This window comes from Heteronotia binoei, chromosome 13, assembly GCF_032191835.1.
Source record: "Heteronotia binoei isolate CCM8104 ecotype False Entrance Well chromosome 13, APGP_CSIRO_Hbin_v1, whole genome shotgun sequence".
Lineage (NCBI taxonomy): Eukaryota > Metazoa > Chordata > Lepidosauria > Squamata > Gekkonidae > Heteronotia > Heteronotia binoei.
In genome coordinates, this window is record NC_083235.1 from 22,309,699 (window position 1) to 22,332,314 (window position 22,616).

Here is a 22,616-nt window from a genome sequence, read left to right on the forward strand (position 1 = left end):
ACGAGGGTAGAGATCGACCGGTTCCAAAGGGTCCGGGAGAATATCGGCGGGCAGCCGGCGCGGCAGCCTGTGCGCCCCTCTTCGCTGGGCGTCTCTCCCGGGACGCGGGCGGCACCGTCTCCCCCAGTTGCCTTCCAGGCGCCTTGCGTCTGCGCAGGGGTGAGGGCGAGTGTGGCGGGGGAGGTGGGAGGCGAGGCAGCCAATGGCGGCGGTGCTGGCGGCAAAGGGGCGGAGCAGGGGCTGGCTGGCTGGGCAGGAGAGCGGCGGGGAGCGCGCAGACCGGCCGGAGCGATCTGAGCGAAGGGAAAGAGCCACCCGCTCCACCGCCCGCCAGCCAGCGCGCCTTCCCCGCCGGAGCTGCGAGCCGGCATGGAGCCCAACAGTCCCCGCAAGATCCAGTTCACGATGCCGCTGCTGGAGCCTCATCTGGACCCGGAGGCGGCGGAGCAGGTGGGTGGCGGCGGCGGCGCCAGCGGGAGCTTTGTTGGGGAAACCTGCCTCGGGGGTTCGAGACTCAGCCCCGGCACCTGCGTGGGTCCCAGTGGGCGAGCTTCTTCTCCTTGGACCGTCGTTCCGAAGAAGCGATCCCGCCCTCTGCCTCTTAAGTAGGGCAGATCTAGAAGGTAGTCTCCCCCCCAATATTCAGCGGAGGAATGGTTTCTGAGCATGGGCAGAATGCCTGCACTTCGGTATCGCGCATCTAGAGCTTCATTCCCGTCACTGCAGAGCGGATGATCTCAAGCAGGCGTGAGCCCCCGGAGCTCCTCTCGGTTTAGGAAGAGGGCGGCCCCCAATTCTCCCCCCTCCCTCGCACTCTCACCAGCTCTTGAGTGCCAGATTTCTCCCCGCGCCTGTGACCCCCGCGCCATAAAGGATAGGATGCTTTATGGGGAGGATATATGGGATAGGATCCTTTAGGGAGAGGAACGGTGGCTCAGTGGTCGAGCATCTGCTTGGTAAGCAGAAGGTCCCAGGTTCAATCCCCGGCATCTCCAACTAAAAAGGGGTCCAAGCCAATAAGCGTGAAAAGCTTCAGCTTGAGACCCTGGAGAGCCGCTGCCAGTCTGAGTAGACAAGGCTGACTTTCGACGGACCGAGGGTCTGATTCAGTGGAAGGCAGCTTCATATGTTCATAGATATGTTGATCTGCAAGCGCCCAGGGATTCCCCTCCCGAGAAAAGCCTCTCTCGGGCGCCTTCTCCGCCGCCCTTCAATCTATTGCAAAGGGGACAGTGCCATATTCTCTTGCAACCGGGCAGGGGCTGGATTCAGCTATACAAAGCTGGGGGAGAGGGCAGACAGAATTAGGGTGCGGGTGCATTATGTGTTTTTTGGGGGGGGGGGCTTTGCCCATTTTAGTGCTGGCCACGGAAAGGTAATGCAAGTGGGAGGGATGGAAATCGGAGAGGTCAGCCTGACCTATGGCAAGATACCCCAATGCAGGTGTTTAGTGTGTGTGTGTGTGCGTGTGTGTGTGTGTGTGTGTGTAGGGGAGTGTTTCTGTGACATTTGGAAGGGCGCTGCATTGTTGAAGCTCTGCATTGTGAAATTGGGGTGGGTGGGTGATCTGAAGTTGGGAAGTTCGGGGCTGGGAAGGGCTGCTTTGGCTCCACACTGTTTTACAAGCCAGGGCTGAATTGTGCTGTAGAGAGGCAGGCGAAGTTATTTTTAGGAAACTGCCCTGCATTGAAGTGCTCTAGGATGGAAAGAGGTCAGCGGTTGAGTCATTTCGGTTCTATCGGGAAAATGGGACATGTTCTCTCGGGTTGGATTCGAATGTGTCAGAGAGGCAGGATTTGGGGAGCCTGGTGGGATTTGGCAGAGACCAGGTGTGAAAGAAGTAGGAGTCAAGTCGCACCTTTAAGACCAACCAATTTTTATCTAGAACGTAAGCTTTCGTGTGCTCTTAAGCACACGAAAGCTGACGTTCTAAATAAAAATTGGTTGATCTTAAAGGTGCCACTTGACTCCTGCTTGGTTCAACTGCTTCAGACCGACACGGCTGCCCGCTTGGATCTATCTACAGGTGTGAAAGAGGCTGGGTTGTAGTGCCCTCTAGTACACTTGCGTTCCCCACCCCTTCTGCTATTTAAAGACGCAGAACTGTTTGCTCTTTTGTGTTGAGCCTCCAATTGCCAACGGTTTTTTTTTTTTGCTGTCCCCTGCTCCTCTGCCTTTAACGGCTGCTTTAGCTGCAGAACAAAGCAGGAGTCAAGTGCACCTTTAAGACCAACAACATTTTATTTACTCCTGCTTTGTTCTACTGCTTCAGACCAACACAGCTGCCCACTTGGATCTATCTACTTTAGCTACAGATACCGTTTAGTGATTAGGCTTATATATCTATAGATTAAATGGCTATTAAGGGTATGGGAGCAAGGCAGGCTGTCCCCCCTCCCAATCAGTTGGCAATTTATCAGAAGAAACTTCTTGGAGCATAAGAGATGGTGGGATCTGGGTTGTAGCAAGGCTCTGTTACAGAGCTGGGTTTCTGATCTGTTGTAGCAAGGGTCTGTAGTGGTTAGAGCAGGGGTGTCAAACATGAGGCCCAGAGGCCGAATCAGGCCTCCCAAGGGCTCCTATCAGGCCCCTGACCAACTGGCTGTCATCTGCTTCCTTTTCCCTATCTCTTGCTTCCTTCTGCTTCCCTATCTCTTGCTTCCTTGGTTTGCAAGGCTTGCTCAATCACACAGGAGCTACAGTGCAAAACCTCTGTTGGCTGAGGCTCCTTCTTTGGGGAAGGGGGGGGAAGGCAGAGCTTGCTTTTCCAGGCTCTCTCAATCACATAGCAGAGTTACTGAGCCAAACCTCTCTTCCTTTTATTAGCTGAGGCTCCTCCCCCCTTCCAGTCCCCTGGGGAAGGAAGGAAGGAAAGATCCACAGCTTCCTTTGCCCAGTTTCCTGGATCTTATGGGAGAGATACAAAGAAAGCACCTTTAAGACCAATGAGTGCTAATGTTTTAAGCATGTTTTAAGTTTTTTTTTAAAAAAAATTTATGTACACACATGGCCCAGCCAGACATGGCCCGGCCCCACAAGGTTTCATTCATGTCAGATCCGGTCCTCATAACAAATGAGTTCGACACCCCTGGGTTAGCGTGTCACCCTAGCAGGGCCGGTCCTAGACTATCTGGCACCCTAGGCAAGGCTAACTTCTGGCACCCCCCCCCCACACACACACTGATAACATCACATGGGGGGAGCCCAATTTGGCACCCCCAGAAGGCCGGCGCCCTTTGCGATTGCCTAGTGGCAGGGCCAGCCCTGCATCCTAGGAGACCCAGGTTCGAATCCCCACTCTGTAGTGGAACCTCACTGAGTGGCTTTGGGCCAACCATACACTCTGGGCCTGATCTACCTCACAGGATCCTTGTGATGACAAACATGGAGAAGGGGCCAATATTTTAAGCCACTTCGGGAAAGTAAGGTGTTTTGAGGATACAATACTTTGTTACTTATCCTTTCTGCAGTCCTATGGGATGCGTAAGTCCCTTGAAACTAGCTGTGGTTTGTATAATCAGACAGGTTAAATGGTGTTAACAGTTGGGAGGACTGTTTATTATGAGGTGCTTGGTCATCGGTGAAATGGTTACTGTAATTATCTTTAGTAACCGGGAGAATGGAGACGGGGAGGTTGCTGCTCTTGGTGAAATTAAGATGGGGTAGAGTGGCCGTAACCTGGATGGTTGTGAGATCTTGGAAGCTAATGTGGGTCAGCTAATCAGGAAGCTCAGGGGGTTTTTTTGTAGCAGGAACTCTTTTGCATATCAGGCCACACACCCCTGATGTAGCCAATCCTCCTGGAGCTTACAGGGCTCTTGGTGCAGGGTCTTACTGTAAACTCCAGAAAGATTGGCTACATCAGGAGGGTGTGGCCTAATATGCAAAGGATTTCAGCTATAAAAAAGCCCCGAGGAAGCCAATCAGGCAATCTGGGTATTCCTTGGATGGGAGACACTCTAGGGACTCCCAGGGTCTCTGTGCAGAGGCAGGGAGTGGCAAAAGCCACTCTGCAGCTCTCTTGCTTTGAAAATCCTATAAAGTCACCCTAAGTCATCTGTGACTTGTCAGCTAAAAAAGGAGACGGGATGATTGTGATTTTTTTTAAAAAAACCTCCCAGGCTCAGGGTAGGAATAATGGGGTCGATTGGTATCGGGCTTGACAAAAGGAAGACTCCCAGCCTGGCTGCTGGTGCTTTTAGCGGCACTTTGAGCTGCTGAAACCAGCAAGTGACGCTTTTTGCAGTAGGGAAGATCAGCGTCAGTTCACTGCTAAAGCCTGCCGATTTTGCTTTTCTTAGCTACCAGAGCTGGTGTAAAAGTTGGCTACCCTAGCTAGTGATTCGCAAGTGGTTTGAGACACACTGCTGTCACCTCACCTGTCGGACTCTTAGGAGCAAGGAGAGATGGGTAAGGGAGAGTAACATGGGGGTGGTGGTGGAAAGGGATGTGGAAGGGGGCTGGAAATCAACTGCTGGGAGAACAGTGCCTGAAAAATTGTGCAGAATAATGTTTGGTGTAGTGGTTAAGTGCTTAGACTCTTATTTGAGAGAACCAGGTTTGAGTCCCAACTCCTCCACTTGCAGCTGCTGGAATGGCCTTGGGTCAGCCATAGTTCTCGCAGGAGTTGTCCTTGAAAGGGCAGCTGCTGGGAGAGCCCTCTCTGCCCCACCCACCTCATAGGGTGTCTGTTGTGGGGGGAGAAGATATAGGAGATTGTAAGCCACTCTGAGTCTCTGATAAAAAGAGAAGGGCGGGATATAAATCTGCAATTCTTCTTCTGAGGAGGGGTACTAGGACAGTGCACTGGGAATATGTAAGATTGGTAAGGAAAATTATATTGGAAAATCCCTTCTGCCATCCCCAGCTTTGCTACTTACCAACAAAACTGCTCTGTCATCTGCCTTTTTTTGTCCCATCTTAGATTTAAGGTTGCCAGCTATTTGCTTTTGGTCACAGATTGATTGCTAGCAAACAACGAAAGCTTCAGTTCCATGGCGTGAAAAGAGTCGCCTGCTGATTTCTGCAAAGCCAGGCTGCTCTTTTATTTTATTGATTTGATTTATATCCGCCCTCCCCACTGAAGCAGGCTCAGGACGGCTTTCTCTTTTAAGGCACAGGAGCAGCCAAAAAGGTCCCCCCCATCAGTTGGCAACTTGGTCTTGGCTCAGAAGCCCCTTCCCCCTGTTTGTCTTCCACAGTGCAGAAGTTCCAAGGTTCAGTCCCTGGCATCTCCAGCTAAAACGATCAGGGAGTATAGGTGATGTGGAGGACCCTGGAGAGCCACTGCCTGTCTGAGCAGACAATGCTGACCCCGATGGTCTCATTCAGTATAACGCAGCTTCGTGTGTTCATTTGTGTGTCTAACTCCCTGCTTGTGCTAAACATTCAGGATTGCTAGTTGCCATGCTTAGTCACTCGTTTGGGTTCTGTGCAAGGAAGCATGTGCGCAAGAGCTGGGAGGGGCAGGATTGGCGTATGGTTTGTAGGCAACAAAGACCTGAAGTTTGGGGGATGTTGTCCGTGTTGTAGAGAGCAGGCAGGACTAGCCAGACCAATAGATAGCCCAAACAATTTCCTGAGATGGCAGAAATTGTGCTGGGTGTAAGACAGGGGCAGCCAAACTTGCTTACAGAGCCACACAGAATAAATGTCAGATGTTTGAGAGTCACAAGGCATGAATGTCAGATGTAGGAGGGAAGGAAGGAAGGAAATAGATGGGAGAGAGGAGAGGTGGAGAGAAAGCAACTTTAAATGCATTTTCCAAGCTGCCAGCCAGCTTGGCTTGGAGAAATGTCCTCTCCAAGATGGCTGATGAGATGGGGGGGGGTGCTTTGGGAGCCGCACAATTTGTGTGAAAGAGCCGCATGCGTCTCCTGAGCCACAGTTTGACCACACCAGCTCTAAGATAATTGAGGAAATTCTCTCTAGGGGACATGATCCCACACTGCATCCCTTTGGGGTAACAGGATCTTAAGAGGCAGGGTAACTCTTCTTGCCCTGACCGGTATGGTCCAGGCTAGCTCCATCTGAGAAGCTAAGCAGGGACAATCCTGGTTAGTAGTTAGACGGGAAACCCTCTTGGAAGTTCGCTATGACAAAGGCAAAGCGTCTCTGTCTCTGCCTTGACCTCAATGGCCAGACTAGTCCAATCTCGGAAAGTAAGCAGGGTCAAGCTTTGGTTAGTACTTGGATAGGAGACCACCAAGGAAGACCAGGGTTGTTGCACAGAGGAAGGCAATGGCAAACTCTTTGTCTCTCAAGACATGAGCATGGCTGGACTTGATCTGGCCCACCAGCTCCCCGGACGCCAACCAACTCTGTCTGATTCACTATGCAATTATATATTATGAGAGAGAGAGAGAGAGAGAGAGAGAGAGAGAGAGAGAGGGAAGCATCAGGCAAGAATAAAAGCAACCTTGAACTGCTGGCACAACAGCTTATTTATTTCATTTTTAAAAACTGATATTTGATGGTAATAAGCTGAACTACTAGATAACTAGAACTATTTGTTTCCTGATTTTTTTTCTTGAAAGTGATAATATTTGGCAAGCATTCTCTAGCTCCCTCAATTGGAAACAAATGAGAAAGAGAGAGAAAGGTGGAAGGAAGAGAAGGAAAGGGAGGGAGGGGAGAGGTGGAAAAAAGCGACTTTAACATTAAATGTATTCTCCAAGCCGCTGATTGACTTGGTTTGGAGAAGGGATTTAAAGAGAGAAATACCTTCTCCAAGCCAGCTAACAGGATGGTGGGGACTTCGAGAGCTGCAGAATGTGTTTGAAAGAGCTACATGTGGCTCCTGAGTCACAGTTTGGCCACCCCTCCCCTATGGGGTCACCATGACTCTGCAGCAACTCAGTAGTGCTTCCCACAACTGACTGTTTCTGTTGCAAACCCTTTTCCTGAAACCTGCACAAATGATGGTAAGGACATCGCTTCCCTCATCCCTTAGGTACAGACAACATCATCACCTTAGCTGCATGGAAAAAACTAAAAAGTGACAAGCTGAGATGCCTTTTCCTTCCAAATGAAAGCTGAGCCTCGTAGCTAAGCAAGTACCTTAAAGCCTTGTCCTGAATTGCCCCTTCCTTTTGCTTGAGCGGAACAAAAGAGAAGAAAAGGCCAATGAGGGAGAGGGAGTTCTTGAGAAAGAAACATGGTTGCCCCCCTATATGCATATTAATAGGAGGTGGGGAAATGAAGCTCATTCTCAGGAACTCTGATAATCTGAGAGCAAGGTAACTTTTTAGTGTGTAATGCAAACCTTCATTGCACAAAGAAAAAATGGAGAAAAGCAGCACGGAGAGGTTCCCAGCTCACCTCGCCTTTGCACTCGTTTCCTAGCAAAGCCCCTCGAGGCAGCGTTGACAAGTGGTGAGCGCTTGTTCTGTTCCGCCTTGTCACTTCCCAGGAAGGAGTCAAAGAGAATGATGCCGAAGCTAGCAAACGGGTGACCCTTAGCATAAAGGCAGATCGCATCGTTTGAAAGCCTTGTCTTCGATTGATTGAATCACACAGAGTCGGAGGATGATCTCCCTTCCGAGAGCGCTGAGCAAACATTTGCCATGACAAGTATAGATGCAGGATAATGAATGAAATAGGAAACAAACGGAGCTATGCTGCTTATATAATAAAGTAAGTCTTCTCCAAGCTAATAAAGGACTGGTTGAAAGTGGAAACACTATGAGTATAAACACATATGAGGAGGATCATCCTCTTTAACGGGGAAATCTGCTAACTCTTCTGGTTGGATGACGCCCCTGTCATTTAGATTATCTGTCAAGTGGAATTCTAGCAGGAGCTCCTTTGCATATTAGACCACACCCCCTGATGTAGCCAATCCTCCAAGAGCTTACAAGGCTTTTTTTTGTAAGCTCCTGGAGGATTGGCTGCATCGGGGGGGGGGGGGGTGTTGAAATATGCAAAGGAGCCAGAATTCCACCCCTAGTCGAGCCGCTTTCTCTCTCCACTGCCCCTTACTTTCCATTTCCTTGTGCAAGTGTGAATGTTAAATGTCATAAATTTTCTCAATCAGATACTGAATATTAAAGAAGAGGGGGGTTTGATAGTTCATTATATAATATTCCATTTTGTATTCCTGACTGGTCTGGATTGGGTTGCTTCCTGGGTCAAGGTAACTTTGCTTTTTATCCTTGAGGCCTGGCTTCCTCCCCCACCCCCCAATGTTCCTTGCTCCCAGGGTGGCTTGGGCTTGGCCACCGGGCTCACCACAGTGTTTAATCCCTGACTTGCTGGGTCACCATGCCCCATGCTTGTTCACCCCACAGAGCCAGCAGTTGCCCAGTTTTTTGGGTCTTGGTGGAAAGCTGAGAGACTTTGGCTCCAAACATTGCTCTCGGTAAGTGACGATGAGGCTTTGGTCCCTTGGACTACTCAGGTTTTGATGGTTTCCGGAGAACATTCACTGGTGGCTGGAAACCTAGGGCAGGTTTCCTCCTCCTTAGTTTAGTCACTGCTTCATGAGTGTTCGTTCTCTGGATGTGGAAATGGACTCCCTTGAGGAGCATTGTGCTTAGTATAGAAGTTCCGGCGACTGATGCCTCACTTGCTGATTGTGTGGTAATCCTCAAGTGAGGAACAGCAAGCATGTGTGAACTGGCCCCAGCGGGGACTTCATTTTAACAGGCAGCAATGGGGGAATGTTGCAGCTAGCTCATTTGAATTCACAGGCACTTTATGGGCATTCCCAACTTGGCAAGTGTTGCTGAAGGGCAGCCTGTTTCACTTCCTTTAATTGCAGTCCACCCGATGTCTCCAGGGCTCGAGATGAGTAACAGGCTCATCTCTTTTCTCATTTAAAATTGCGGTGATTCAGTGCCGGTTTTGCAGCTGAAGCAGAGCGAGTAAAAGGCGAAAGGATGAGAACATACCTGTAGAAGTTCAGCATCTTGTTCTGAAAATAGATGTAGGGGGATCAGAAAATATTATGGGATGGGAGGAAGGACTGGACCAGATGTTCAGCATCAGATACACTTGGGGAGGTTGTGTGATTTCGTAGTAGAACATCTGCTTGGCATGCAGAGGGTCCCAGTTTCAACCTCCAGCATCTCCAGTTAAAAAGGACCAAGCAGTAAGAGATGTGAAAGACCTCAACCTGAGACTCTGAAGAGCCACTGCCAGTCTTCCAGTACTGGGCTTGATAGACCAAAAGTCCAATATAAGGAAGCTTTGAGGAGGAGCTATGGCTTAGTGGAAGAGCATCTGCTTGGCATGCAGAAGGTCCCAGATTCAATCCCCGGCATCTCCAGTTCAAAGGACCAGGCAGTAGGTCATGTGAAAGACCTCAACCTGAGACCCTGGAGAGCCGCTGCCAATCTGAATTGGCAGTATTGACCTTGACAGACTAAGGGTCTGATTTTTTATAAGCCAGATTCATGTGTGGTATGTACAAAGAATAAAAGAGAATCCTCCCATAGCCCTGTTCACAAATTACAGTGAATACTTGGGTAAACCATGCACAGATTACACTTGATGGTTCTTTATTCATGCTTGAGTAATTTTCACATGACATTTAACACATGTACAGTTGAATGTATAATTTAAAGCAGGTGTTGATCCAGGTACTGGTCCCTGGTTTCAATTTAAAGAGAACATGTGTTGGCTCTTTCTTATAAGCAGGTGTATGGGCAAACCTGCAGCCAGGGGGTTTTTTGTAGAAAAAGCCCAGCAGGAATTCATTTGCCTGTTAGACCACCCCCTGACATTACCATTGATTCACACAGGGCTTTTTTAAATAGAAAAAGCCCAGCATGGACTCATTTGCCCAGGGCTTTTTTTGTAGCAGGAACGCCTTTGCATATTAAGCTGCACCCCCTTCATGTAGCCAATCCTCCAAGAGCTTACAGTAGGCCCTGTAAGAAGAGCCCTGGAGGATTAGCTACATCAGGGGGGTGGAGCCTAATTTGCAAAGGAGTTCCTGCTACAAAAAAGCCCTGCATTTGCCTATTAGGCCACACCCCCTGATGCCAAGCCAGCCAGAACTGCATTCCTGCTCAAAAAAAGCCCTGTGTGCAGCTGATATGTGAATTTGCTGTGACGTGTGAACAGAACACGTGTCGTCAGGGGAAGGAGGGAGAGAGGGTGTTGCCCCGTTCAGGAGGTCTCTCTTTCCTTCAGTCTGGGTCAAAGGTCTGTTATGTCTCTTATCCTTTGCTTAGTAGAAAGAAGATAGATAGATAGATAGATAGATAGATAGATAGATAGATAGATAGATAGATAGATAGATAGATAGATTTTATTTACGGCAAAAGCCAACATCTTAAACAAAAAAGATAACTATACCAATAATAATAATAATAATAATAATAATAATAATAATAATAATAATAAATTTTTATTTATACCCCTCCTGCCCCGCCGAAGCAGGCTATCCATAAAAACTATCTATAAAACATGATAAAAGTATTATATTATTAAAATTGAAAAATATACAGAAATGGCCATTAACACAAACGTACTCCAGCATTTTAGGCTACTCGTCCTAAAGGCGAACCAACCAAATGTAGCTATTTTAAAAGTAACTGCAGGATATTTGCCCTCCAGGAGTTCTTTAAATGGGCAGTGGAAAAGAGCAAGAGTCCAGTAGCACCTTGAAGACTTACATATATGGTAAGGGATGAACTTTTGTGAATTATCTGGTGAGCAGTGACTCACGAAAGCTCCTGCCCTGCAATGAATTTTGTTAAGTCTTTAAGATGCTCCTGGACTTTGGCTGTTTCCTACTGCTACAGACAGACAGACATGGCTACCTGTCTTGATTTATCGCTCGATTCTTTATCTCATTGGCTACATAACGTAATGTATTCTTGTGCTGTCTTTGATGGAGAGCCGTGTGATGCCCTCGCGGGACCCTGCTGTTTGAATCACTGAACTACCCTGTGAGCAGGTAGCTCCTGTAGCAATTACCTGCTGATCTACAAAGGTCACAAGCAGCTTCAGTTCACGTCCTTATGTGACTGAGGTTGGAGAGACAAGCCCCAGAGAGGAGAAGTTGCTGCTTCCAAGTGACCCAAACTCACTGGTTCAGAGCTTGCTGCATTCAAACGGAACATCTGCGATGGGCACAAACACAGCTTATTTGATGCCTTCACACACTTCCCCACCCCATTCTTTTGCATGCTGTGCTTGATTTGGAACGTGGGGTTGCTCAAATTCAGGGATGGACAAACCTGCTTAACATAAGAGCCACAAAGAATATACAACAGATGATTGAGAGCCACAAGACAGGGGGAAGGGGAGGGGAGGGGAGGAAGGAAGGAAGGAAGGAAGGAAGGAAGGAAGGAAGGAAGGAAGGAAGGAAGGAAGGAAGGAAGGAAGGAAGGAAGGAAGGAAGGAAGGAAGGAAAATAGATGGAGAGAGTGGTGGGAAGAAAGCAACTTTAAATGCATTCTCCAAGCTGCTGTCTGGCTTGGCTTGGATATGTGATTTAAAGAGGGAAATGCCTTCTCCAAGCTGGCCGTTGGGGTTGGTGAGGGCTTCAAGAGCCACAGTTTGGCCACCCCTGCTCAAGTTCAAATCTGCTTTGACATCCCACATGTAGATGCCTTGGCTAATTGAATGTGTTCCCTGCTTTGGTTTCATCCCAGTTTAGACTCCTTATTCATGGACAGTAAAAAAAAACAAACGCAAGTTACCAAGGGACCTGCATCTGCAGATCTTGGTGAATGGCCTCCTGATCAAATGAAGAATTCTTGGATTATGCTCTGGGTGCAACGGAAGGAAACAAAAAGAAGGATCGTGCAATTTGACAAGCTGCATTCATATCTGTTACAGACAGGTGATGTTTAAATGCAGCTGTTAGGTAGAGCCAAGGTTTGGCTAGAAGACACGTGGTGGGGCCTGTTTGCAGAAGCTAAGTGGGTTTGAGCAGGCCCATGCCTGCATGTGAGGTTGCCAACTCTAGGTTGGGAACTTCCTGGGGATCTGGAGGTGGAGTCGGGGGAAGAAAGGGTTTGGTGGGTGATAGGACCTCCACAGTGTTATCATGCCATAGAGTTCACCTTTCAAACCAGCCATTTTCTCCAGGGCAACTGATCTCTGCCCTCTGGAGATCAGTTTTCTGGGAAATCTCCAGGTCCCATCTGGAGGCTGGCAGCCCAACCTGGATGCAAGCAACTTCTGTTGTTCGGAAGGCACAGTAAACAATGTGGGAGAAGCTGGGGCTACTACAACCAGCCTAGCCTGCAAGGGGGACCCCTACCTTGACTTAGCCAAACTGATGACATGGATCCAGGCCATGGGAACATTGAGACTAGACTTCTGTAATGCACTCTAAATAGGTCACCCCTTGAAGTCAATTAAGAGATCCCAGTTAGTTCAAAACACTGCAACTAGGTTGTGACCAGGAGCTAGGCAGAACGTGCGTATCACTTCCATTCTGTAGTCACTCAATTGGTTGCTCATTTGTTCCTGAGATCAATACGAAGTATTGACTGCCCCATACAAAGCCCTCTTACGGCTTTGATCCTTCATATCTACAGGCGCGCCTCTCTCCTTATGCTCTCCCACTACAGCTTTGCTCATCCCAGTAGGCCTTTTGCAGATACCAAACTGCAAATGGGCAAAGTAGATAACTGTCTGTAGTTATGGTTGCCCAACCTCCAGGTGATGGCTGGAGATCTCCTGGGATTACATTTGATTTCCAGGTGACAGAGATCAGTTCCCCTGGAGAAAATGGCCGCTTTGGAAGGTAGACCTTGTACCCCATTGAAGTCCCTCCCCTCCCCAAACCCCACCCTCCTCAGGCTCCCCAAGTCTCCAGGCATTCCCCAACCTGGAGCTGGCAACCCTAGTCCCTACTCGTACGTTCTGTGTTGCAGACTTCCTGATGAGGTTGGGAAGCCCAGTGCTCTTCTGGCATTTTGCAAGCTATTCAAAGCGGAACTATTCAAGAGGGCTTTTTGTACAGGTATAAACAGGGCTGTGCTGTAATGAAGTTGTCATAAAATTGCACTAGTAAGGAGATAGGTACTGCAGCCTACGCTGCTGTATTGCTACCAATCGCCGTAAGTATGCTCCAGACCTTGGAAGTTTCCACACCATTTAAAGCAGGGGTGGCCGACGGTAGCTCTCCAGATGTTTTTTTTGCCTACAACTCCCATCAGCCCCAGCCATTGGCCGTGCTGGCTGGGGCTGATGGGAGTTGTAGGCAAAAAACATCTGGAGAGCTACCATCGGCTACCCCTGACTTAAAGTATCGTGTTTAAAGCTCTTGATTTGTTTCAGCTCCATTTGAGATTTCTGTGTTTCCAGATTTCTGCAGTCCAAACTGTATAGTACTTTTCACTGGATGTCCTATCCCACTGACTGTACTTGATTTATGCTACATAACCCTCCTTGAGTCTCAGTGAGGAAGGTGGACAATGAATAACCAAATAAATAAATACAACAAATACTGCCTTGAGTAAGAAAGATAGGATTTTGTCTATATGATTTTGTCTCTATTTGTCTCTCTATCTAGCATCATCTTCAATAGGCAGGTTATAGTAGGAAATGGGGGGGAGGTATGTCCCCCCTTGGCCTGCTGCTGGGTGGGGGGGGCATGGCTGGGGGAGAATGACCTTTCTCCTGCAGAGTAGAACTTCATTCCCTTACATGAGATCTGAAGATATTCTTTCCAAATGCTTTTCTGTGGTGTGGAATATACAAGGTGAATGGGTGTTCCCATATCATAGCCAAAAGTTGGCTTGGACGTACGGTGGTCGGCTCCCCACCCCCAGCCACGGGCAGGGGTGGGGAGCGGTTGCTAGATCCAGATTGGGAAACTCCTGGAGATTTGTGGATGGAGCCTAGGGAGGACAGGGACTAGGGTTCCCATTTTCCTGCTGAGAGTGGGAGTTCCCCCAATTTCGGGGCCTCCAACCTGCCACCATAGGACTAGCCGGTAGGGGGAGCACTGCCCCTGAAGAGTGCCGATGCACCTGGCATGGCAGGCATGATGACATCACCCGGACGTGATGTCATTGTGCTGGGCACGTCACGCAGGGGACGCACTATCATTTTCAGGGGGAAATTCTATGATGACCATAGATATCTTTTCCAAATACCAGAGCATCTCCTTCATGACATGCCTGGTGTGATGATGTCACTTCTGGGTGATGTCATTGTGGTGGGTGTGCAAAGCACAAGTGCAAAAAACATCTAGGAAGGTCCCCCGCTGGCTATCAGGTGAGACCTGGCAACGCTAACAGGGACTTCAGTGGGGTAAAATGTCCTAGAATCCACTCTCCAAAGCCTCCATTTTCTCCAGGGGAACTAATCTCTGTAGTCGGGAGATGAGCTGTAATTCCAAGAGATTCCTAGTTCCCACCTGGAGCCTTGCTTCCCTAGCCTTCTGGTCTCCTCTTGTTCCATAGCTTCTAGGATAGGCAGGGGTATTTATTCTGCTATTGCTGCCCACAGTCACAAAAACTGGTATTGGGGCACAGAATGAAGCATCATCAGAAGCTTGGCTTCCATTTAAAGGCCGATGCAGAGAAGCGTGAAACCGTGCAAGAACTGGACCCTTTGGTAAGATCTCTGAATTTGGAGAAAGGGCCATGGAGCAGGTCCTTCTGCCCCTGCAAATCAACAAAAGCAGCACAGGCCAGAGAATCCAACCCGTTTTTGTCTCTGCAGGAGGGCCAAGCTGGTTCTGACTTCAGCACCAGCATACGCTTCCCCGAATTCGAGATACTTGTTTACCCCTTCTAGGAAATGGGATGGGGAAAGTACATGGGTGACGGGAGTGATTAAACTGCCAGAAGGAGGACAGTTGCAAAAGAGCCAGCAACCCCCCTTTCCTTGGGCCTGGGATGGTAAAAAAGGATCATATGTCAGTTGCTGGGCGATACCCTGGGAATGAAAGGGCAAGGAGGGTGGTGAGAAAGATTGCTGGCATTAACTAAGTCCAGAGAGGGTGGGTTGCCAGCTGCGGCTTGGGGAATTGCTAGAGATTTTCTTTTGGAGGGGAGGGTCCCTGGAGAGGACAGAGGGGAGGGAGCTCTGTGGGACTGTGGTACAATTGGAGCTGTCATCCTCCAGGTGGAATTTACTGCTTATCTCCAGACTACACAGATAGGGTTGCCAGGTCCAATTCAAGAACTATCTGGGGACTTTGGGGGTGGAGCCGGGATCAAGGTTGTGACAAGCATAATTGAACTCCCTTGGAGTTTTAAATGCCTTTCTTCCATTGGAAATAATGATAGGGGCACCTTTTGAGGGGGCTCATAGAATTAGCCCCCCCGGTCCAATCTTTTTGAAACTTGGAGAGTGTTTTGAGGATAATCATCGGATGCTTTGCTGCAAATGTGATGCTTATACCTAAAAAAACCCCAGCCCCGCTAGAGCACCAAATACCAGTGGATCTATTCTCTATTATACCCTTTGTGAATTGGTCTCCATAGGGAATAATGGAGTGCCCAGCAGACATTTCCCTCCCCCCCCCTCCTGTTTTCTGATGACCATGAAGCCAGGGGAGGGCCTCCAAACTAGGGGATCCTCTGCCCCCACCTGGGGATAGGCAACCCTATACAGAGAAAGTGGATGCTTTGGAGGGTAGACTGGCCTTGCACCCCACGGAGGTCCCTGTCCTTCCCAGGCTCCATTCCCAAATCTCCCAAGAGTTTTTCAGCCTGGATCTGGCAGCTCTGCCCCCCATCCCCTGCTGGTGACCAGGGGGAAGCCAGGAACTCTGGGTACAGTAGGGACCACCCTCCAAGGTTCTGTGCAGTATGGTCAGCTGCAGCTCTAGGGGAACTCCAGGCCCCACCTAGAGGTTTAGCAATAAAAGCGAGACTCATGGAGAAAGAAGCAAGGAGAAAAAGGCACAGCCCCCGGGACAAAATAGTCTAATAGTTAGAATTCAGCCACACGGAGGATATATGAAACAAGGAAATTTCATTGTTCATTCCTGTAAAGATGAACTGATGACAATAATCCATGGAACAACCACAGGGTAGAACAGGTAATATGTCAGAAAGTCCTTAATAACAATTCCAAAGGTGCTTCTCTCCAGGGGTGGAATTCTAGCAGGAGCTCCTTTGCATATTAGGCCATACCCCCCTGATGTAGCCAATCCTCCAAGAGCTTATAAGGCCCTTTTTTTGTAAGCTCTAGGAGGATTGGCTACATCAGGGGTATGTGGCCTAATATGCAAAGGAGCTCCTGCTAGAATTCCACCCCTGCTTCTCTCTATCCACAGAAAGACGTGTCCCGTTCGGACCACTGAAGAAGATTCCACTCCAGACAAAATTCACACTCGGAGTGCTCAGGTCTTGCAAATCGAGGGCTGTGGCTTCCTTGATGGGGTCAGGACGATGGAATCATTCTCTTTCGCTGCTGCCTCCCACTTTTCCTAGCATTAGTGTGTCTTCTAGTGACTCTTGTCTTCTTGTAAAGTGATCAAATTATGGCAGTCTCAGCTTAGTGATTTTAGCATCATCATGAACTTTCCTAAGTAGAACTCATTTTCTTGGATGCAGAGGAGCGTACATCCATTTTGTTGTTCAGTCGCACAGTCGAGTCCGACTCTTTGAGACCCCATGGACCAAGTCACACCAGGCCCTCCTGTCTTCCACCATCCTCCAAATGCTCAAATTCATGTTAGTTACATCAATAACGCTGTCCAGCCATCTCATCTTTTGCCGTCCCCTTCTTCTTTTGCCTTCTGTCTTTCCCAGCATCAGGGTCTTCTCCAGTGAGTGCTCCCTTCTCATTGGGTGGCCAAAGGATTTCAGCTTCAGCATCTGACCTTCCAGGGAACAGTCAGGGTTGATTTCCCTTAGGACTGACTGATTGGATCTTCTTGCAGTCCAAGGGACTCTCAAGATTCTTCTCCAGCACCACATCTCAAAAGCATCTATTCTTCTGCGCTCAGCCTTCCTTATGGTCCAGCTCTCACAACCATACGTTACTACTGGGAATACCATCGCTTTGACTATATGGACTTTTGTTGGCAAGTGATGTCTCTGCTTTGACTTACAATCACAGAAATACAGATTTGGAAGGTACCTCCAGGATCATCTAGTCCAACCCTCTGCACAATGCAGGAAGGTCACAAATACCTCTCCCCCCTCACACACATATACATCCCACTTTCCCTTAGCACTGACTTTTGTTGTCAGGGTGATGTCTACTTTTTATTATACTGGCCCAGTTTTCCATAGTCTATTATACTAAGTGAAATACTCAGCAGAGGAGGGGGGCTGTTAGAAAGGCCAGTATATCCAATCAGGATCCAATCCGAAGAGCAACCTGTTCATACCCAGAGTGGGCATGAAAGTCTCCCAACCAACACATCTAATGCAGGATGAAATGAAATAGTCAAACAAATTCAGTCAGCATCCGTAAGGGCTGGGGTACTTGCAAGGTATTCACACCTGTAAATTAGGAATCCAAGGTCCCTGTTAAACTCTGAGAAGGGGTATACCTTGACTTGAACCTGTTACTGAATTCCCTGATTCTGTAACTGAATTCTGACAAAGGGAACTTTGACTCACAAAACCCTATCTCCTCCTCTCACCGCCCCCCGAATCTTGTTGGCCTGTAAGGTGCTGGTGGTGAAAAGTGCCGTCAAGTCCCAACTGACTTACGGCGACCCATAAGGTTTTCAAGGCAAGAGGAAGTGGTTTGCCATTGCCAGGGCTTTTTTTGTCCCAGCAACTCCTTTGCATATTAGGCAGGGGTTGAATTCTAGCAGGAACTCCTTTGCATATTAGGGAGGGGTGGAAATCTAGCAGGAGCTCCTTTGCATATTAGGCCACATACCCCTGATGTAACCAATCCTCCAAGAGCTTCCAGGGCTCTTAGTACAGGGCATACTGTAAGATCCAGGAGGATTGACTACATTAGAGAGGCATGGACTAATATGCAAAGAAGTTCCTGCTACAAAAAAAGCCCTGGCCATTGCCTGCCTGGACTTCCTTGGTGGTCTCTCATACTACACAAGACTGACTCCACTTAGCTTCCAAGATCTGACGGGATTGGTCCAGCATGAGCTAACCAGGTGAGGACAGGTCTGAGGTGCTACTGGGCTCAACTTTGGCTCTTCTGCCGCAGTCCAACATAGCTACTCTCTGAATTTGGTAATGTTGCATTAGGCTCTACCTGTAAATTTATTTTACCATCAACCAGTTGTGGCCAAAACGATCCTTTTGAAGAGCTGCATCTCATTTTGCCCGGATCTTATGAGCATATTGTTGATGGAATCCCATCAGAGATAACGTTTTTATCTACAGTGTGCATGAGCGGTGCCAGGAAGGGGACAGTGACAGTATTAGTCAACACAGAAAGGCACCAGTTGACAGCAAAGCTAACATTTACAAGAAAACCCAGTGAGATCACTGAGATATATTAGGTTTCTCTGCTTATCTTCATCTTTACTGGATTGCATGCAAGGCAAAAAAATAAATAAAAGGCCTTTGTCAGCCAAAAGATAAATTGGGTACATCTCATGTGGATTTGCCTTATCTATGATTGGATTGCCAAGACGTGATGTGTCTCAGATTTGGAGCTGTAGGACAGGCGGTGGGGGATACCAGCTTCCCTGAGATGTCCACGTCTGAGGTTTCAGCCATCCTTGCTTTTAAAAACAAAGTTATTTCCCTGTGAATATTCTCTTGTAGGATGTTTGACCAGGATCTCAAAGACCCAGGTTTGAATCCTCTGCCGTGGAAGCTCATTGGTTGAATTTCAGCCAGTCATTTGTTCTCAGCCTAGCCTACCTCACTGGGTTACTGTGAAGATAAAATAGAGAAGAAAATGATGTAAGCCTCTTTGGCCCCATTGTGAGAAAGGCAGGTTACAAATGAGGATGGATAGATGGATGCATGCTTGAGAGTCACAAGACATGAATATCAGATGTGGGAGGGAGGGAAATATATGGGGGAGGAGGAAGAGGGAGAGGTTAAAAGAAAGCAACTTTTAACTTTAAATGCATTCTCCAAATCCCCAAACTTGGCTTGGAGAAGCGATTTAAAGAGAGAAATGCCTTCTCCAAGCTGGCCAATGAGGTGATGGGGGCTTCAAGAGCTGCACAATATGTGTGAAAGAGCCGCGTGTGGCTCCTGAGCTACAGTTTGGCCACGCCTGTCCTAGTCTGATGCTCTAGCTGCTCCCCCACCCGTCCAGTCGGGTGAGTCGTCTTTACGTCTTTTAAGATCTGTGGCTCTTGAAAGGAGCTGAAGTTTACCTGGCTGTCCACCACCCCGAACAGGTCCAGCGGTGTGGTTTGTTTTCCTTGCAACAACATCAACAAAACCAATGTTTTTTCTCGCTGCATCCCCTGCACGCTCTTTCAAAAGCCCTCTGTGTCCCACTTGGCCAGTGCGCTCCTCCCACGGGGGAGAGAGAGCTGTTGCCAGGAACTGGAGCGACGGGAGCAAAGCTGAGGACAGAACGCAATCCCCACTGGGCCCGGCTTCATTTCCCAACATTGTTTCAACTGTGCACAGTGTTCTCGAGGGCTCCAGGGGAGCGATAGCACACGTGCTTTAATAAACCCCTGCTTGCACGTTGTTTCCTCCCCCCCTCCAGTTGTTCTTGCAACTGGGGTGTGGTGGCTGGCTGGACCCCCCTCTGCCTTGCTCTCGGACCTCGTCGTTTGCTCTGAATACATCTGCGCACTGGAAGGGCATCTGAATGTCTCCCAGAAATGAGCCCGCAGAACAGCTGAGCTCATCATTCTTTCTCCGCGCTCAGGAGCCTCCTGCCGATGGCTGCTTTTTGTTGTGCGGTTCCCAGTTCTCAGGGTTTTGTATTCCTCTTTGTGAAGGAAACAATACAGAAAAAGGGTCAGTGAGGCTTAGATGCAGAGCATCTTTTGCGGCAGAAGGCTGGAGGCAGGGCTGGCCCTAGACTGTTTGGCACCCCAGGCAAAGCTAACTTCTGGCACACACACCCCTCCACTAATAACGTCACCGAGTCACAGTGGGGAAGTGCCCAATTGGGCACCCCTAGAAGGCTGGCGCCCTAGGCAATCATCTAGTTTGCCTAGTGGCAGGGACGGTCCTGGCTGGAGGGTGTCTCTCAGCATGTGCTGAGCAGCGATGCTACTGAATGTCCCAGTCTTTCTGGGTTTGACTTGAAACAGCCAAGATCCCCACCTTAGGGTTGCCAGCCTCCAGGTGGTGGCTGGAGATCTCCTGCTATGCTAATTGATCTCCAGGCAACAGAAATCGGGTCCCCTGGAGAAGATGGCCACTTTGGAAGGTAGACTCTATGGCTTTATTTTTAAATATATATATATTATTATTAATTATTATTATTATCATTATTATAATTTCCACTTATATACTATCCCTCCCCCACAAAATGGAACTCAGAGTGGTTCAGAACACTGTAAAACGAATATAATAACTATAGTTAAAACAGTATAAAAAAGCCTGTCTGGTGTAGTGGTTAAGTGTGCGGAATGTAATCTTCTCTATCCCATGCATATTCTTGTAAACCTCTATCATGTAACCCCTGAGTTGATGTTTCTCCAAACATGTGCTTCCCCATGATCTGTAATGTCAGTCATTGCACACAGGATTCCATTGTGTACAAGTTCAGTAGAAAGGCTTTGGCCTTCACCTTCCTCATTTTATTGAAAACTGGATGGTCAGTCCAGGGCATCTTGGCTCCAGTCTCATGGAAGAGATCTCCAGGTTCACCTAGTCCAATCCCCTGCACAATGCAGGAAATTCACAAATACCTCACCGCACACTCCTAGGGGCCCATGCTTCATGCCCAGAAGATGGCAAAACAACAAGAAAAACCCTCCATGGCATATCTCCATGACAAACTGGGCTGGAGAAAATTGCTTCTTGACCCCAAAGTGGTAATTGGCATTTCCCTGGGTGTGAAAGGACCAGGAGAACTAAGCACTGATTTAGCCCTTCCTGCCCTCCCTCTCATGATCTGCCTAAATTCACAGAATTAACATTGCTGTCAGATGGCCCTCTAGCCGTTGCTTAAAAATCTTCAAAGAAGGAGAACCCACCATCTCCAGAGGAAGCCTGTTCCATTGAGGAACTGCTCTAACTGTCAGGAGGTTCTTCCTGATGTTCAGCTGAAAAGTCTTTTGATTTGATTTCAGTTTCTTGGTTCTGGTTTGACCTTCTTGGGCAACAGAAAACAACTCCACACCATCCTGTATATGGCAGCCCTTCAAGTACTTTCAGATGGTGATCATATCACCCCTCAGTTGTCTCCTCTCCAAGCTAAAACATACCCAGCCTTTCCTTACCTAAGGAGGCCAAACTTAAAACGACCAGGGAGCTGGCCTTCTCTGTAAAAGCCCCCCAATGGTGGAATCAGCTACCGGAGGAGGTTCGGGCCCTGCGGGACCTCAATCAGTTCCGCAGGGCCTGCAAAACTGCCCTCTTCCAAGAAGCCTTTAGGATGTAACCAGAATAAATATATCCGCTGCCGGATAAATATATATTTATTTATCCACTGCCAGATAAATAGAGATTGTAGCACCACTGCATTGTTTTAACTTTTAAAATTAATTTATATTTGTACTTATATTGTTATTGATTTTATCTGTCATTTGTGATACCATGATTTCGTATCATGTTCTGTAAGCCGCCCTGAGCCTGCCTCGGCGGGGAGGGCGGGGTATAAATAAAAATTTACTTACTTACTTACTTACTTGTAGCACTTGGTCTCCAGATCCCTCACCATATTCATTGTCCTCCTCTGGACACATTTCAGCTTGTCTATATCCTTCTTAAATTGTGATACCCAAGGGTTTTTTTGTAGCAGGAACTCCTTTGCATGTTAGGCCATACACCCCCTGATGTAGCCAAGCCTTCAAGAGCTTACAGGGCTCTTCGTACATGGCCTACTGTACGAATCCTACAGGAGGACTGGCTACATCAGGGGTGTGCTGCCTAATATGCATAGGAGTTCCTGCTACAAAAAAAGCCCTGGTGGTACGCAGACTGAACACAATACTCTAGGTGAGGTCTGCTCTTGTTCTCTCCCTTTCTCCCATCTTCTTTCTCTCCCTAGAGTTTTGCAGCACTTCTGTTCTTCTAAACTTACTCCAACCTCTCAAGTCCAGAAATACATACAATTCCTCCAAGATGTTTTCTTACTAATAACCTGCAAACAAGGGCTGATTAAAAAAACATTATCCTAAGTGCATGTCTTTGAGATTAGACATATTGTTTCACGTTCCAGGCTTCCTCAAGCAGTGAGCAGTCGGGAGTGAGGCTTTCTGCATACGGCATTCTTGGATGAGAAAGCGCTGGAGACTGATGGGATCTTTGTAATACTGCTGTATTTACAAACAGAGAAGGGATTCCTGCAAGGAAGAACACCTGCTGTTCTGCATCGGATCCCAAAAAGAGATACGGCACCCCGGTGTGCTTCACTTCTGGCCAGTTTACTTTCCTCCTCACCCTATGCTGCTTCTCTGGTTGTCTCAAACTAGCCCTTCTCACAGTGTTACATCTGCATTTACAGGGAGGCTGAGAATAGAGCTGCCCAGAGTTTCCAGATATTGTGCTGGCACAACATTTCCATGATTCCTAAAGCTGGTAGCTCTAGGCATTACCAGAAACTCTATGGGTTTTACCATAGATACTCTGTTGATTCCTAGGGGTACCTATGTCTTTTCCTTTAAAAAA

The 22,616-nt window shown here is 48.2% G+C and overlaps 1 protein-coding gene across 2 annotated transcripts in view; it reads left to right on the forward strand.

Annotated features, from left to right (window-relative positions):
* Window positions 1-274: 274 nt before the first annotated feature.
* The window catches only part of PPP1R1A (protein phosphatase 1 regulatory inhibitor subunit 1A), a 126,705-nt gene continuing 104,363 nt past the window's right edge, over window positions 275-22,616 (forward strand). For both annotated transcript variants that reach the window (XM_060252293.1, XM_060252294.1), the window contains exon 1: window positions 275-450. In XM_060252293.1, coding sequence (XP_060108276.1) covers window positions 370-450 — 81 coding nt within the window. In that variant the 5' untranslated portion in view covers window positions 275-369. The remainder of the gene's footprint in view (window positions 451-22,616) is intronic.